The sequence below is a fragment of the Solea solea genome, chromosome 20 (assembly GCF_958295425.1).
Source record: "Solea solea chromosome 20, fSolSol10.1, whole genome shotgun sequence".
Classification (NCBI taxonomy): domain Eukaryota; kingdom Metazoa; phylum Chordata; class Actinopteri; order Pleuronectiformes; family Soleidae; genus Solea; species Solea solea.
This window is the reverse complement of record NC_081153.1, coordinates 6,549,109-6,568,014: the sequence shown is the minus strand read 5'-3', so window position 1 is coordinate 6,568,014 and position 18,906 is coordinate 6,549,109. Positions and strand designations below refer to the sequence as shown.

The following is an 18,906-nucleotide window of genomic DNA, read 5'->3' as shown; positions in this document are numbered from 1 at the left end:
TGGAGGCATTTATTGGGCGTCTGTGTGTTTCAGCACAAAACAAACTTGAATCTGTAACTTTGCTAGGAGAGCGTCAAGTCCCCCAAGGCACTGATTTGGTTGGATGACGTTTAGTTGTTAATATTAAAATCACAACGTAAATAAAGCTCCTGTGTGGATTTGAAATAGTACAAGGTATTGGACAACAGAAAAATCAGTATGATTGGTGTAAAATATCCCATGGAAGTTGAGCCATGGCGCCTTCTGATGTCGTTTGTTGCAAATGTATAATTTAGCCAAGCGTTACTTGTCCAGACTCCATACAGGAAACCTAATTTGAGCTGCGTGGTGAAGGAAACAGCAGCAGCTCTAACAGCTGCTCAGGGAGCACTTGGTTGCTCTTGAGGGAGCACACATTTTCAAGACTTGTTTGTGATTAAAATACAACTGTGATGTCGTATCTTTAGCAGTAGAATCCACTTCTGGAGCTTATTATGGGCACCTCATGGTGTTTTCGTCCATAGTGCTACTGTATGGAGCTATTTCACTTCAGCCCCACAGAGGAGACACAGTATTGTGTGAACTCACTGTTTGAACGTAACTATTTGTTTAAATTTTAAAGTTACAATACACCGCCGCTTTAAAGTGGCAGAAGTGCACACAGTGAGGATTCTCAGGAAGACAAATGTTGCCGAGTGGCTCAGGAGTCTTGCAAATACAAGTCACAGCTTTGAATAACACAATAGTGAAGTCATGGCCTCGTTATTGTTCGTCCAATATCTCCGCTTTACTGTGATTTCCAGAAGTAAACATGTTAAATTAAGAGATTAAGTTACTACATTTGCGGATGTTTACTGCAGTGGAACAAAAGAAAATGTGAAAACACCAAGGAAATGTTTAACACTGCAGAGAATGAATCCCACAGTCTTGGCTCCATCACAGATGCTCTCACACACACACTCACACACGTGTGTGTGTGTGAGAGTCCTCACAGTATGTGTGTGTCCTTTCTTTTTTTTTTCCTTTACATGCATCTGTATTTCCATTGTGTTCGGTTTGAGTGCGTGTGTGTGTGTGTGTGTGAGGTAGAAGGGTTAAGAGCAGCATCCTTGATACTCAGGCACAATGCCATGTTTCCACCAAGAACAGTAACAGCTTAGCCATTTCTGAACCTCCCACACACGCCTCCGAACAAACCACCGCACCACAAAGCATCTTTGTTCTGAGATTAGACCATTCAAATCCCCCCCCCCCCCCCCACAGATTGTTTCTAAATGTAGCTTTCTCGCCGTCTCTTGGCAAAAGAGCAGAAGTCTGGCTTTGCTACCTCCACCGAGGAGGTTATGTTTGTTTGATTGATTGTCAGCATGCTTATGGAAAAAATAAAAAAATGAGAGTGGGTTTGAAGTCAGTTTGGTGGAAGGAGGAGGTCTTTTCCCAAGAAAGAACCAATACAGTTTTGATGCAGATCCACTTAAAGCTGCTGTCAATGATGTCTTCTTTTGGATAACTTCCTGTGAGTTCCTCTTCCTCCTCTGTATAATATATATACACATATATATATATATATATATATATATTCTCCTAGACTTTCTGTCAGCACTAAAGCATCACTCTAGATCAGTGATATCTGTCAGAATGCAGAGATGTATGAGTGAACGTGTACTTTCAGTAGATCATTCCAGTGACAGCGGCTTTGAAGAAGTCCGATACATCATTATTTGTTATAACTTTCCTTCTCATTTTGGCACAAGATACACAGTATTTACGGTGTGGACAGTGTAAATGACAGTGTCAAATTGTCTATTCCCAAACTGAGGGTCAAAATCAATACTAATTTCATGTTTTTTTTGTCATAAATGTTCAAAGGTACAAGATCTTGAGTAAATTATCAAGTAACATTGTGGATTTTTGGAAGAAAATGAACTTAAATGTGAAAAACAACAAGCTTGCTGTGTCAAATTCTAGCTTTGAATCAACAGAGGGAAACATCGCTTTGGACCAGTCGCACACACACACACACACAAACACACTCAGATAATGACTGAAAAGGTTGCTGTGATGTGTAGTGAAGCCTCTTAACATTTACATTTACATTCAAGCATGAAGCGGACGCTTTTATCCAAAGCGACTAACAAAAGAGGAATAAGCTACAAAGAAATCAGTCCACTAGGTAGGAACAGTGGACTGACAGAGGGTGAGAATGCAGAGGTGGATCCAAGATTGCAGATGGAGATCCACATATACTAGACATACAGAAGAGCGTGGAACGACACATGAAAAGAGTCTGGATTGTCTTTTGCGGGGTTTGATGAACGGAGTCGTCGAGGAGTCACATAAGCCTTCCAGAGAGAAGGTGTTACAGTAGGTGGGAGCAGACCCATGGAGCCCTTTGTAGGCCAGCATCAGTGTTTTGAATTTAATGTTCTGGACACATCTGTAGCAGGTTAACATGGGTTTGTGTGTTTGAGTATGAGTGCAGAGGTACAAATTTGTCAGTTTGTGTGTGTTTGTGAAAGCATCATGGTGACAGGAAAAGGAAGAAAGAAAGCTTTTTGACCCAACACCATGGCAACAGCTGCCGCACCACTAAACGTGAAAACGTCAGGAGTCGACACCCAGCTGACGGATCAAGATCACGTGCAGTGTAAAGAAGAAGGGAAGACATGAAAACAAGACATTTTGTTTCCAGGAGGAATTAGTTGTTAATTTAAAGAAAAGGAAAAAAAAAAGAATATTGGATGTGAAGAAAACACAGGGAAAGAACAAACCTAGGCAAACTGGCTCACACCAACTTGAAACGTGGAGAAAGTTCCCAAAGTCCCCAACGCCGCCGCGTCCACTGCAGGGCCAAAGCGCTTTGACGAGGGCCTGCACTCACACACTCACAGACCAGAATTCACCGGTCATGTCCTTGCAGCGGCGCTACAGTTTCCCAGTCGCCGCGCACACACACGAGTGGCTTTAATGTGCAGCTATAAACATTTAGAGTTGGCCCCCGTGCTGTGCGTTTTGGCCCCGCTGTGGGGACGAGGTTAATCACCAGCATCCGCCGAGTCATGCCAAAAGTTGGCCGGCGAGGACGGAAAACATGGGGAAAAAAATGACATCCAGGGTGGATGTTGAGAGAGACCAGAAGCCCTGAAACTCCCAGACCAGCACTGATCCCAGCATATGTGTGTGTGTGATTTATGTTCATGTAAGTGTGTGTGTGTGTGTGTTTCAGAGTCTCTGAGTTGTGTGTCAGGGGTCTCAAACTCGAAGCCCGTGGGCCACATGCGGTCCGCGACTTGAAAGGCAGTTTCTGACGTTTAGAGATTAATTTTGCACCATAAACATGTTTTATTTTGTGAATTGTACATCACTCTCTGTGACAAACCGAGACTTTTATTTTGAAATTTGAAATGATGCAAAGCATTGCCATAAATGTCGTTATTGCCGTATCATGATAGACTGCTCATGTGTCCCGCAGGTCATCTGAGTGTGAGCCCCCTGTGCTGCGTGTTTTTAGTACATGTTAATGTCCAGACATCAACTCTCTGTTATTACTGTTTCCGCACACTTCAGTCGTGTTATTTTGCAATCACTCGTCTGCGCAGAAAGGAAATTGTCCGTTTTTTTGGTTTTTTTTTAAATGTAATTTATACTTTTATTGATTATTTGAATTTTTTGGTTTTTCACACCTCACACCAGCCGTCAGGCTCCATTAAAGCCATGAAATGAGACGTGTGGTCGACGGCGTGGAAGAAGTCCGGACGAATGCTGTGCACCACACAGGAAGTATGATATGTTATTCAAATTCAACAACTGTCAGACGCGTCACGCTTCTGATGCCGTTTCCTTCACGCTTCACATTACACATGTGACTGGATTGGAAAAATAGTCCAGAAGATGCTGTTCTGGCATTAACACTGACCTTTGTCAGGACCAGTTGTCCTCATGGAGGCCAGAACCTGGTCCTGAATGAGGCAGAACCTCATTTCTGAACAACTGGGGTCATATTTAGGGGTAAGATTTGAATTTAGTTAGTATTTTAGACTGCGCAAATGATTTCATGTCAACGTAGAGTCCTGAGAAGATTAGATGTGTGTGTGTGAGGTTTGAGTCAAGACACGCACACACACACACACCTGCGCCAAGTATCAGCTAACTGGTGTGATTCATTGTGCAGGTGTGTGTGTGTGTGTGTAGAAAGTAAGCACATGCTGTTTGAGGAAAACAGTCCCACTGTGTTTGATGGGATGTTCTTCTGAATCATCAGTGTGAGCATGGAGGCAGATGCTCATGCGTGTCTCTGCTGTTCTCTGTGTGTGTGTGTGTGTGTGTGTGTGTGTGTGTGTGTGTGATGCGACTCAGTTTAACGGACTCACCGATGACGATGGTGGTGATCTGGTGCCTGCTCGCCCCGTGCTTGTTCTTGACCTCGCAGATGAAGGTGGTGTTGACGGCGTCGTCCACTTTCCTCACCGTCAGCTTGTTGCCGTCCACCACCACCGTGTCCGGCAACGAGCCCGACGCCCTACAGGGGAGAGGGATAGGGGAGAAGGACGGAAGGAAAGAGGAGACCAGGGTTAGAAAGCAGTGACGTGAAGGGAAATCAAAGAGACAAATCGATGAGTGTGAGCGGGTGACAGATAAAAGAAAAAAAAAAACGAAAAAAACACGAAAGATGTTAAAAATAAAGATGGAGTGTTGGAAAACAAGAAGAAAGGCCAGATTTTTGACTGCGGTTTTCAAAGACCCCCATCTCATGTGAGAGAAATGGCAGACTTGTGAACAGACGCTGTGCCTCCCTGCTCAATATTCATCTGGAAAACCACACACACACACACACACGACACAGCATCTGTCCGTCAGGCTGAGCTGTGTAAAGCTTTCATGTTTAAATCAGAAGAAGAGTCTTTTTAAATAGGAATCATTGCCGATTCTGTCGTGATTATGGTGATAATTAGAAAATCTGTCACTCTCTCAGATGTGTGTGTGTGGGACACACACACACGCACACACACAGTGTGAGATTCTTACGCAGTCCAGGTGACGGTGGTGGGCGCCGGGTTGGCGTTGGCCATGCACAGGAGCTCGGCATCCGAGCGGCCGACGTACCAGTTGTGGTCGTAGCCTTCTATTGACACAGAGGGAGGATCTGAAAGAGGATAAACACGAGTAAATAATAGAGTTCATACAGGAATTCTCACTCACTCACTCACTCACTCACTCTTCTACCACTTTATCCTCCACATGAGGGTTGTAGGCGGCGCTGGTGCCAATTTAAGCTGGCATAGGGCGGAAGGCGGAGTCATACCCTGGACATGTCGCAATCCTTTCACACCAAACGTATCGCAGACGACAAGCGCACTTTGCATCACTGTAATTACTCGATGTTTCGTGCTATCGAAAACATTCCACGTCAAAGCCAACATGTGGTAATTACGGTAATTTCCCTCACGCTGTTGCAGGAAAGCCGGCGAATCAGCGTCTTTGTCACCAGAGTTGGAAAAACGTCTGTTTTTGGACGTTGAGACGAAAACTCAAACAAATGTGACTTTAAATACGTTTGTTATATGTTCAAATTTCTAATGTAACACACAAAATCTGGTGTTCATGTACAACTCCAGTGTTTTTTCAAAATAAAATAACATGCAGTATTAAGCAGTAAGTTATTCTTGTAAAATGGGCAAAAGCACTTAACTCAGGGGACATTTTCTGGCCCTTTTAAAAGGGTTACGTAAAAATATTTGACTTAGTGTGGATTAAAGCTGTGATTGGATGTCTTCACGACGCATCGCGCCCTCAGTTTTACCTTCGAGTGTCTGATTTGGAGGAAAAGTAGCAGTAATTAATTTTGCTTTCTGTTCCAAACATCTACACGGAATCTGGAAGAAAAAAGAAAAAAAAAAGAAAAACTGAGCTTTTGTATAATCTGTACCTGCGGCTTGGAATGTGCTGCAGAGGGACGTGAAGCTTAGTGAGTTAATCTCACTTAAATGTTTTTCAAACTTGAAAGAAGTGCCGGCAGATTCTGTAAAACACAACCGCCTGAGATGAAGTTATGATATTGAAATCCTCACATATGAATGTATTCAGTTGGGATGTTTGTTTGTCTTCTGTTGTTTGTTGTGTCTGGAATGTGCTGCGTTCACTAAAAGTTGGTTAAAATACAAGAAATAAAAGAACTTTGCTTTGTAGATGTAATTGGAATGTTTCACCCCCCAAATAAACAAAACTAATGCTGCTTGGTATAAGTGATTATGGGCTGTCACTGCATCCACATCAAACCTATGATGTTCCATGGCTGGTGGACAGGTCACTCCGGTTACTCACTGGCTGGTTAACTGGTTTGCTTCAAGGTTGGAGAACGTGATTATTGTTCTTTTTAAGACATGTCCTCCAGAGACATTTCACTGTTCACCTGATCCAAAACCTCAAGAGTGAAGCCTGGCGTCTGCTATCGAAATAAATCCCCTCAGAGCTCGGAAAACTTCTTGTGTTGGCAACCTTTGATTGATTCCAGCGACCTTCTGTATCCGAGTACGTTTAGCTCCCTCCTTTTCATGCATCTTTCTGCAAAGATCTACAGGCCGACTACGCCTCACGTCCCCGTCTTTCAACCGACTGGTCCACATGTGCGGACTGAACTGGGGGAGAAGACGACAGTCACCCGGGGTCATACCTGGCAACAGTGTTTGGCTACCGTGGGATGGGGGAAAATCCTAAAACATACAGAATCAACTGCCACGAGATAAAGGCGTTTAAGGACTTTCCATCCAACCTTAGGAAACACATTGAGGTAAGTGAATGACTATAATATGAATTAATGTCACTGAGCTGAAAGTGAAATAAAGAGGACAACAGGAGAACCATTTTTGGTTGTTTTGCTTCTTTTTATGCGTACTATAGTACATTTAATGTGAGCTACTTTAAGACTTTTACTCGAGTAATTTTACTGCACGTTCTTTAGTTATGAAGTACTTTATACACCTCACACAGGAGGTGTTTTCACGCTTTTTAGTGCTCACCACATGTTTTTCCCAGGATTTGACGAAGAAGCTGCTGCACTAAGACTAAAAATATCTGGAAGCATCTTCAGCAGACACACGTTTGCGTTCTCGGCCCCTATGGACAACCTCCGGAGAACCTCCTGCCTTCGACGTGCGTGTGTCTGACAGCAGCCGCTCTTAATGCAGCCTGTCAAGCTTATTTAACGTTCCTTAACAGAAGGGTGTCGGTTTGAGTCCTGGTTGGACTGGACTCAAACACACGGCTCGCAGCTCCAAGAACTTACACAGTGCAGATAATGTACGTTTTTATGGACGCGTGGATGATGAAAGTCAGAGCTTCCAGAAACTTTAAAGCCCAACAGTGGTGGGATGTAGAGTACACAGTGCACCGCTGTGTCGCTGCTGCTCCAGGTTACCGCCGACCACCGTAACAACCTGGACTCGGTCTCTAATTGGCTGGAGTTGGCTGAAGGTGTCACGGGCTCGGATCAGCGGGGGGAACATTTGTGAAAGCTTTGGAGAAATGACGGCAGACCGCCTCCGCACATCTCTGTCGTGTTGAAATGTTTGACGGTTTGATTTGTCCACTATCGACAGTACAGTGATGTGTGTGTGTGTGTAGCGTGAAGTCGAGTGTGTAGGGTTTTTTACAAGCAGCAGGAAACCTCACATGCTTTTCTTCCCTTCATGTTTTTCATGTTAAAAATTTAAAGACGGAGAGACTGAAAAGGAGAGTAGCAGTGGTGTGTGTGTGTGTGTGTGTGTGTGTGTGTGTGTGTGTGTGTGTGTGTGTGTGTGTGTGTGGAATCGCAGGGCGTCGACGCAGTGAGAGACAAACAGCAGGACAGGGCATGTGGTGCGAGAGCTTACGTGTGTGTGTGTTCTTCCTAGAGAGGGCTGACCTATAAAAGCTGATCTGATTTACACAGCAGACAGGAGACGTGACCCCTCACACCATCACTAAACTAACACACAGTGTGTGTGTGTGTGTGTGTGCGCTCTGTCTCTGTGAGAGTGGAAGGTTGATTTTAGTGATTTTTAAAGCGAACGTGACAATAAAGCCCGTCCCACATCAGACGTTAATTGGCCAGATTTCAGTCCCGATCTGGCCCTTTTCGACAATCGTGCGTGCGATGGTTTGAACAGATTATCCGACCAAATTATCCTGCAGTGTGAGGGATTAGCAGGCGCGGTTGTAACGTCATCGGACGCATCACTTTGTAAGTATAAACACGTTTGATGTTTATGAATAGAGCAGAGAAGACGCCAAGTTGATGCCGTCTTCTCAGTCATGACTTCATGGTTTCTACTTTGCCGCCGACAGCCCGCCTCCATGTCTGTTTATATTCTGAAGTCACGTTAAATCACGCGGGGTTCCGTGAGATCCCAAATCCCTGGAATCTCCTCCCTGAAATCGATCTCAACCCAAATATATTTCATCTGGAGCCACAAAAACCTTTTTGACCAATAAAATGAAGATGACATCATGTGATAAGTTATCACATATTATTATAATATAGGTTTTACCTTAAAATAAACCACATAACTTTGTAGATCAAGATTTAATATTTGTGGAAAATTGTTCAAATAAAAAGTGACCTAATTTGATACAGGATTGTATGTGTGTAGTGTGTGGACGCAAAGATGGACATATGTCTTCATTTAAGTGTTTTAAACACAAGTTTGTCAGGTTTGAGGACGTTTTAAAACATCGCATTTGACGTAGGATGAAGTGTGGCATATTTTTAGTAGCCCAAATATAAAAATACTTATATTTCTCGCCATGATCTTTTCCAAAGCCACAGGGAGCCACTGCAGAGGGGCTAATGAGCTGCATGCGGCTCTGGAGCCACAGGTTGCAGACCCCTGGACTAGTCTCTGCTTTCTCAGGATTAAAACGTGGAAAATCAGACACAAAGTAAAAAAATAATAATATTAATATAATAATATTAATAGTCAAGTCACATTTGGAAATCCTCTAGTGTGGAAGGCACATATGTTTTCATTTAAAAAAAAATCCTGCTATCCACATTACCTCAGCATTTAAGTATGAAAACACTGTGCGCTCCGTTTTACTTTGAAAATCCCGATATCAGAATCCGAATCAGAATACTTTTATTATCCCAAAGGAAATTGTTTTGTTACAGTTGCTCCACATCAGACTCAGTAAGTACCAGAAAAAAAGAGCACACAAGTTAAAATTTAAACAATTTAAAAAATTTAAAAAAAGAAAAAAGACCTTGTTTAAACAAAAATGTACAACGTGTACAGGATAAACATTACACAGTGACACAGTGTCTGTCATTGTTTTTAAATTTGATTTGAAACTTTTTAGGAGAATGCTGGACGACTGATGTTCTCTCGGATCTCTGGGGGGTTTTATGATTAGGATTGTGATCTCTGTGAACTGTTTATCTATGATCTTGTTTGTAACTGTCCGCCTGTCTTGGCCAGGATCTCAAACATTTGTTTTCCTGGTTAAATAAACTAAAAGAGTGTTTAGCAACAACTGAAATCAAGTGACACGCAGATTTTCAACGTCCTCCGTCTTTTAATTTTTTTACTCTTGTCCCTCTTCCTTCTTGTTTGCATTGTATCGCTCACTCCCGATGTACGCACAGAGCGACTGTTTCATTCAGCAAAGGCTCATCTTCATCGTCACATGAACTGACTTTGTGTTGTATCGAGAAAATATCCGTGTGCTCACAAGCGCAGACACAAACGTAGCACAGAGCGTATACACACAAGTGAGCGCTTCACATTTAAGTGCGTCTATGATTATATGGTACATATTGTACGTGTACAGTGTACACGCGTGTGTGTGTGTGTGTGTCATACGCAGTCACAGTGTCTGTGCAGTGAATCTATACTTACACAGAAGACAAACTGAATGTATTTTTAAAGCCAGGAAAAGATCATTTGACAGCTTGATAGGAGGGTATGAACTGTTCACCGTCACTGCTTGTAACAGCTTAATGGGCTGTGTGTGTGTGTGTGTGTGTGTGTGTGCGTCGTCTAAATATTGCAGATTACAGAAAAAAAACGTGGCTGAGCAAAAACAATCTGTTCCATCTTTGGAGGGTGAGCAGCAGCAGCGGCGGCAGCGAGGTCATACAGTCGAGACGGCGCCTAAATCTTTGTAAATCCACATCGAACCGGTGCAATATTTTAATCCCGTGTAAATTAGAATGGAATTTAATGGATTAAATGAAAGCGACGTGTGTGTTCGTGTGTGTGCAAACAGAACCTTTTTGCTGACTTGTATTTTTCACCATTTACTTTTTTAGGACACTTCTGGAAGTTTGGGCTCAGGCCGTTCAGATGTGACTGTTACGACAGTCGTTATTTCTGTTCTATAAACTCACAGAACTGTTGATGTGAGCATTTGTGAGAAACTGGCTCAGGAAATGAACAAATGATGATCCCGGGTAAAAGTCACTGCTAGAGATTTTGGAATCATTTTTTAATAATATAATACCTGCACAGATTTGTAGTGAAGTGTTGATGGTCTAAAGGAATCAAACATCAGAAACACTAGAGTCTGTGTCTGCTGCGGTAAAATGAGTTTTGTTTATCGTGTTCGTGAGACGAGTTTTAAACACTCCTCGGTCAAAGACAAGGTTTTCTGAGTGAGTTTACTTGAAAATTGTTTGTACAAACCTGTGCCTTCTACACCAGTGTTCTTTTTTTAACTTTTACCACCGAGCGTATCGCAGATGCATTACCGTAATTATGCAACGGTTTGTGCTATCGGAGAAATTCCAACTGTTTCCGAAAGCTGAGGAGTTGGACGTAAACAAAGCCAACGTGTGGTTATTACGGTAATTTCACTCCCACTGTTGCAGGAAGCCGGCGAATCAGCGTCTTTGTCACCAGAGAGGAAAGAGTTGGGAAAATGCCTGGATGTCCATAGTTTCCATTTTTTTGGCCTCAAAATAGTATTTAAAATTGTTTTTTAAACACTTCAAAATTTTAATTTTAACTCGCAAAATCTGAAAATGTTTTTTTTCTAAATAAAACGTTCAAATTGTTAAAACACTATTTTACTAGCAGTAAATTGTAAATAACTGCCAGATATTTAAAGTTATTCTGGAAAAATGGACAAAAGCACTTAGCTCACAGGACATTTTCTGTCCCTTTTATGGTTAAAATAATAATAAAAAAAACAGGGAAACCAGTAGTTTTCAAGAGATATTTGTTTGGTAAATGAATCATAAATGTAACTTTATGTGTTTTTGGTTTTAAACACATTCACATAAACCTTAAGTCACATGAAAAAGAAACCAGACAAATCTCCTGACAAAAACACATGACGTGCCATGATCTGTGTCGTTTCGTGTGTCTCATGTCCTTGAGCACCTTTAAGATATTGCAAATCAGCATTATCGGATGCAGCGGAATCCATTCCCCGTCGTCGCTTGAATCCACGACACGCGACAGTGACGATCGATCCCGGCTCTCACTGCCACACAGCATTTACCGTTCACACACGGAAACATCATTCAATGTGAGTGTGTGTGTGTGTGTGTGTGTGTGCGTGAGTGTGTGTGTGTGTGTGTGTGTGTGTGTGCGTTGTCCTTACACTCTACAGAAAGCTTGACGGGATAAACCCACGGCTGCTCCTGTGTCCGCTGCTCCACCCTGCAGGTCACCTCTCTGCCGTCGTCCATCGGCGTGGGAACCAGACGATACTCGCTGCGGACTGTCACTGTCCCATCTGGCCCGTTGGTGGTGCTGGTTGAGTGGTTGCCACCGACCGACGCCAGCCACTTGATGGTCGCGGCCGGTTTGCCGTCTGCCGCCTCACACTGGGCGACCACCACCGATTTGGTGCCGGCTTGGACTGTCACCACTTTGGCTGAGTTCTTAGGCTTGGCTGCAGGGAGCGGGGAGAGGAGAGACAGACAGAGGGAAGAGATGATGAGAATCCAGGCGGGACACGAGGGACGCAGAGAATAAAGGATGGAAGGGAAAAAAACAAAAAAAATAGATAAATAAATGGTGAGTTGAGAGGAAAGAGACATCAAACATGCGGCAGAGGAGGTGGTTAAGCGTGTTGTGTATATCCACTCTGGCCTCCGACTGTGGCTGTAATGAAACTCAGAAAAGCGGGAGGCCGGAGCCCTCAGGTGAGACCCCAGGCTTCTCAACATCAGAGCGGCAGAGAGAGAGAGAGAACGTACAGGCAGATACACACACTTGTTAATGTCGAGTGTTAGAAAACTTTACCATCTTTATTAAAGTATAACGAGGGACTGGAAAATGTAAAAAGAAATGTAATGTAGTCGTAGTTTTGTGACTGTAATACGAGCCTTTGTTTCATCAGATATGGCGCTTTTCGAAGTCATCATAGCAGATACCAGATGTCTGGTAAGTCTTTTTAACTGATCTACAGTTCGGCATTGTTCAGTTTGATTCTTGCCTGACATGGGAACGTTTTTTTTTTGGTTCAAATTCCCTCTCGTACACAGACAATAACACCAAGGAACCTGTTAAACGCACATTTTACTTCTGCACAAACACAAACCATAACCCATAACTTTGTATCACGACAGATGATAAATATGTTTGCGTAGTGTTAAAATAAATGTAAATCTTGGTCAGAATGTGAGCACGCAGATTTGAATAAATACTCACGTATAAAACAAAATGTTGTTCATCTAACTCATCGTTTCTGAAGAAGCAAGATATAACTTTTGACATTACAGCTTGTTAAATGCTAAATATGAATAGATTAAACAATAATATAACTTCAGAAAAACATTTAGTGTATACACATTTGCAATTCTTCCTTTCCTCAGGATCCTGAGAGACTTTGCTTTTTTGTGGACATAAAAAAAAAGAGTTTAAAAAAACTGGACACTTTCATCTACATCAAGACAAATTCCTCACGCATTATTTTTACTTTGGATGGAAGAAAAAGTGAAGAAAACTCTGTGATAATAAACTCTTCATAAACCAAACGATTAACTTCATTAGCACAGTATTTCCACAGGTAATACATCAACCTAAGTCAAATACCACAGTTAGAAGGGATCTGTGTCTTTAATACAAAATGTCACATTAGCTCTGTTAAATCAAAGTGGACGCGTTATATAAAGTGTCAATGTTCCGTGAAAATGTCCAAACCAACCTCTGACAAGATCAATCAATCTGGAAATGTCAGTGAATTCCATTATTTTCTAAAGTCAAGTGACATATTTGACGTTTTTTTTTTTTTGTATAATATAATACCCACTGTTTTAGCACTTTGGTTTATTTTGACATGTGTTACCAGGCAGCAGAACAAATCTAAAGATGCTGGGTGCATTTCTGGGCCTTTTTTTTTTTTTTATTTTGTTTTTCTTTATGCTTTCCATTTGGGAAAGACTATGTAACCATCACAGCGGCAAAATGGTGAACTTCAAAATCAATTCGCTGATCGATCATTTTCACTTGGACGAGGCAATAAATGCACTGTGTGAGTTTTCGTTGACGAGACGAAAGTGGACTTAATGTCAGTGGGTGGTCTGTAGTAATCTGTCAATTAAAACCTCAGGTCAGGAGGGGGGGGGTTGCCGGCATCGCCGCCGACCCCTGGAGTCCGCTCCTATCGACAGTCGTGCAGGGGGCAGAGGAAGCTGGAGAAGGCGCAGCGAGTTCATATGTCCACGGCCCCGGGAAGCGGCGAGTTCTGGGGGGTTGGTCACCGTAAAGTAGACGGCCGGAGCCGCCTCTCACCCGGCGCCGGTGATGACTCACGTGTGACACTCTTGTATGATGGAAGTAAGCCATCAATTCATGAAGAAAAGAGTTGAAATATGGAGGAAATATTATAGGTTTGTGCCCAACAGCAATCTCCAATACTTATTGACCTAAATACATTTGTTAAAAGAAAAGAAAGACTATACTTCTTTCTTTTCTTTTTCTAACTAGAACTAGACTAAAACCTTTTTGAGCTTTCGTCGACTAGAACTGGTCTAAAACTATCACAGCATTCATTTATGAGCATCATAAGCATCTCAGTCCAAAAGACTAAATCTAGAACGGCTGCCTGCAGCGGCTTTGTGACACACACACACACACACACACAGAAGCTGTCTGCTAATTCTGCACATCTGGACGATGAGGATTACGAGGAAACTATTTTCGGGCAGCGTTTTCAGACAAGGAGGCCGGCAGTGACGTCAGCTGAGCCTGAGAAGACGGAGCTGAAACGATGAATCGATTATTAATCGAAATTATTACTAAATTAATCGACAACTATTTTGATAATCGATTAATCGGTTTGAAGCTTTTTTCATGATTAAAACAAGATTTTCCTATTGTTTAAGCTTCTTAAATGTGAGTATTTTCTTAATTTCTTTGTTCTGGATAACAAAAAATCATTAAAAGTTCATGATTTTTGTTTGTGGACAAAACAAGACATTTGAGAACATCATCATCTCCAGGTTTGACACCGATCAACACTTTTTAAGGTTTCCTGATGTTTTATGGACCAAATGATTAATCGAGAAAATGATCGCCAGATTAATTGAGAAAATGATCGCCAGATTAATCAATTATGAAAATAATAAAAGAAATGATTCTGTACGCAGCGTGGGAATGTCTCCACAGACACGAAAACAAGAGTCACGTGGAGCTGACCCACTCTCAAGTAATGCACTACATTAACAACTACTTTTAAATTAAAAAATAAATCATAGTAAATGTGAAAGTTTGTATTAAATCAAGGCCAATGATGCTTATTGGAGATGAAACACCAAAAAAAGTAATGGCACTGTTCATATATCTCATAGTTTCTCATTCACAGTCATTGTCTAAAAGGATGAAACACTGCACCTATTTCTATACTCTTTGATTTATTCATACCGTGTACATTTAAACTCATTATATCCATGTGTGCTTATTTGCGGACGCCGTATGGGATCGAGTCACTTCAAGCTACTTCAAAGCTGATCTTGAATTCAGATCCGGGCAAAATCAAACAGACACAACAATGCGGCCTCTGTGAAACCTGGAGACGATCCCAGGACAAAAGATGAAACACAAAGCACAAATCGACACGGAGAGACAAGAGAGAAGAGAGTTTAGACCTGAAAGAGATAAAAGAGTGGCCAGGGGGGGAACAAATGCAGAGGAGACAAAAAAAAAAGACATAAAGACAGAGGGGAGTGACTGCACACAAGACAGGAGGGAGAGTAAAGCAGAGCAGTAGGAAGAGGACAGAATTGATCTGGGGACTTAAACAAGTCAGAAGTATCCGACTCCATCCTACTCCTCACATCAGGCCGGTGTGATTAGAATGTAAGCAGGAAGCGATGCTATCTGTGCCGGGCACCAGGTCACATCCGCTCCCTAAACTCCCCAAACCAGTGAGTGACAAGCTGACAGAGGAAATGCTTTTTTTTATTCTCTATATTTGAACTGTGCATTCATCATCCAGATGAAGGAAATAAGAAGTCATATAAGGATCTATTCTCACTCTAGGAACACTTCAATTCCCATGACAGGCCATTTGCTTACCAAACTTTAGAAAGACATTTGCTGTGAAACTGTCCCTGTCCCCGCTAAAGACTCTCCAGGGTCTTTAGCGAGGCAGATGCTCGCCCCGAACTTGAACTGTGACTCCAATGACACGGTCTTCATTATTTTCACCAGGGCAGCACTTACACGTCAGCGACTGGAAAAGCTCCAGTTGTGGGACGATCTTGCCAAATTCAGGGGATTTCTGTGACGGAGCGCTGACATCTGAGTCTGTGCTGAAAGGCCAGCACTGACCCAGTGTGCTCAACACACTGTGGATCTGCATTGTTCAAACTAGCTCTCATGCTCTGGACTTCTTTTCTGATGTGGAAATGTATTAACAGTCTTTTTTTGTGACTTTTGACAGCCAACATTAGCTTACAAAAGTGTTCTGGTTTGATCATGTGAACGTCCAGTGCACTTTTTAGATCTAGACAAAATAATGTATACTTATATAGTACATTAAATTGAAATTGTATACATTTAACTTGTATTACATTTCATAACTTTTTCTATTTTGGAGAGGGAGAAGCGGAAAGCACATACAATAAAACTTATTTTTACTTCTCAAATCTTTAAGACAGTGCTTCCATCTGCACTCCCTGAGGCACATACTGGGCATCACCTGGAAGGACAGAATATCACATGCACAACAGTCCAAGGAAGAGCAAGGCTTCCAAGCATGTTCTGTCTCCTAAAGCGGCACCGTTTCTGCTGGCTTGGACATGTCCAGCGGGATGGATAATGGAAGAAACCCCGAAGCACACCCTTTATTCGGAGCTGGCATCTGGCACCTCAGCTATAAAGATATCATGTCCTTCAACATCAACCCTGCCAACTGGGAAGATGCCGCGGCCAGCACTGAACCCAGTGACAACAGGCAGTGGACTGACCGCTCTCACATGAAGCCTTCCTAAACCCAACAACTGAGAAAGCAAGGGCAACAACAACCTGTGGGACGTGTCTGCCTCTCACGGATTGGACTCTCCAGCCACAGGAGACACTAAATCCTAAACCTCCAGGCACAAGGAGTCCATGCCGACCATTTTGAGACACATTTTTAAACTCCTTTTACCGTTTACATTTTTGAACAAATTTGGTGCAAATACTCTTTGCCTCCAGGGGAAGAAACGTAATGACTGCGGTGATTTTCTCACTTTGCTGCATTTTTAGAATTTTTGGTGTTAGTAAACTATTAGGAAAGTGCTTCTGTGGCTCCAGGCTTTTTAAAAAGATCTCGGACACTTCTGCTTCTAGTTATTTTTGTACATGCCTTGAATTCAGGCTCCAGGACTGTAGATGGAAAAGAGAAGGCAAACCCTTTCTGAATACCCCAACGTGACTCTCACTTCAACCGAGCACAAAATGGAAACAGACTAAATCAGCAGCTACAAACCTGGAAACAGTGAGACCGCAAAACAGATGGATCCGGGTACAATCATCATTTCGTCCTCTGACTTCCATTTCTAAACTGATTGATTCACGGCTACAGCCTGATGACGGCAGCCAAGTCCTGCACTTTTTCTATTTATTTATTTTCTACGTCGCAGCATCCATTAGCCAAAGATCAATAGAGGCTTCTGGATCTTGTTAAATTTGTGTCTCACCAGTTGCCCAGGTTTTTACAAAACACTGGTCTCAGACGGACACAATGCTGCTGCTGCTGCTGCTTAATATTTCCTGAAAACACAAGCGCACATACACACAAAAATCAAACCTTTGTTTGCCTCTGTACTTCTGCTCAGCTGTTAACAGGCAATTAATATTCAAAGTACACAGTTTATAAAGCAATTATTCCGCCGCGTGTGTTGTTTTGACAACGCATTATTGGCGGTTGGTAACAAAATGCATTCATTTAAGCTTGAGAGTAATTTAGCATTTTTAAAGTGAAGTGCCTAAAACAAAAATGCATAAATATGACTTTCAAAGCAGAAACTGATTATTTTAAATATCAAATCCCGGGGATGGAGTTGCCTCTGAAAGCAAATTTAAATAAGCAAAGCCTGACTTTTTTAGCCAGCCAATTCACCAATTTGTGCTGCCACGGGTGCATTAGATTGCAATTTTATTGATGGAACGCTCCCATTTGAGTGGAAATGCAACCTCCTCTGCGTTTATTAGCGTCCCCGTCATCTGTATAAACATGTCAACACGCAGACGCTCTGTTTAACTCTGTTTGTTAGCAATGCTCTGAACATGTAGTAGCTGTCATGTGACTCATTTTGTGCTGGAAATCTAAAAGTTCCTGAGAGCCGTTCCTGGTTTAACCTTCATTCATCCAGGGTAACGCTCGTCAAATATTAATCACTCATTTTCTGTCGCTTTATCCTGCACGCGTGAGGGTCGCTGGAGCCAGTCCCAGTTGATACGGGGCGTACCTACGGTCAATTTTTCAAATGTTCACTTAACCTCTGCACGAAAGTGTGTGTGCGACGAGAGTGACGACAATCACACAACCGCCCGACCCGAGCTTGAGCTAAATGTTGGAGATTAACCCACGTTTTCAGGATTGTTAAGTCTTTTTATTGGATCTACAGTTCAGCACTGTTCAGTTTGATTCTTGTGCCTCTTCCTGTGACCTGACCAAATATTAATCAGCTTTTCTTTTTTTTTTGGACAAAACAACTAATCCATAAACTAATCAACAGATTAATTGTAAATGAAGATCATCATTAGCTGCAGCTCCAGCTACATTATTGTTATATTCTTTTTTTCCTACACTGGATAAAAACACATTCATGAAACTAGAAGCCGGACTATATGGAGAAGGTAATTGGGACATTGCTTACAGCTAAACTGCATTTTTAATGCACTGGCCAGATTGCTTATCTTCATTAGTCAGTTGCCTTTATGGATTTTAATACTGTTAATGCTTTGCCAAAAAAAAAGAAAAAGGAAAAAAAGAAAAATAGTTTCCACTCATCAGTGTCGAGCCCACTGAGTCATTCCTGGCTGCTTTACTCCAGTCTGCCACTTTTTCACCACTCTGTGGACGAATGGACTCCAGCCAGTGACTCTCCAGCGTGCGCTCAACTTCTCTCACTCACTGAATTTCACGCCGACCGCTTAAATGGAGCGTTTTTGTTTTTTTGTGGTTGGTTTGTTTGTGTGGTTGTATGAGATATTGACACATCATCAACACTGACTTGGCCACCATTTCTGTGACCCACTTTGAGACCCTCACGCGCACTCTCACTGATAACACGGCACAGAAGGAAAAACAGATTGGAGTCAGTGAAAGGTTCACCTGTTAAAATCGACACCTGCTTAAATCTACGACATTTTAGGAATATGTTAAGAAGTGTTTTCTTGTCGTTAGACAGCCAGGCTGTGAACCACCAAATTCCAAAGAGGAAATCGGTGATTTTACATCACAGCACACAGGAGCCTCCATCAGTAAGTTCAATGTCTTTTTGGTGTTTGA

The 18,906-nt window shown here is 42.3% G+C and overlaps 1 protein-coding gene across 3 annotated transcripts in view; it reads right to left on the bottom strand.

Annotated features, from left to right (window-relative positions):
* Window positions 1-18,906, bottom strand: part of pvrl2l (PVR cell adhesion molecule related 2 like) — a 308,638-nt gene that overhangs the window by 153,997 nt on the left and 135,735 nt on the right. For all 3 annotated transcript variants that reach the window (XM_058618947.1, XM_058618948.1, XM_058618949.1), the window contains exons 4-6: window positions 11,560-11,853; window positions 5,005-5,122; window positions 4,350-4,498 (exon numbers count right to left, since the gene is read on the bottom strand). In XM_058618947.1, the coding sequence (XP_058474930.1) occupies window positions 4,350-4,498; window positions 5,005-5,122; window positions 11,560-11,853 (561 nt within the window). The remainder of the gene's footprint in view (window positions 1-4,349; window positions 4,499-5,004; window positions 5,123-11,559; window positions 11,854-18,906) is intronic.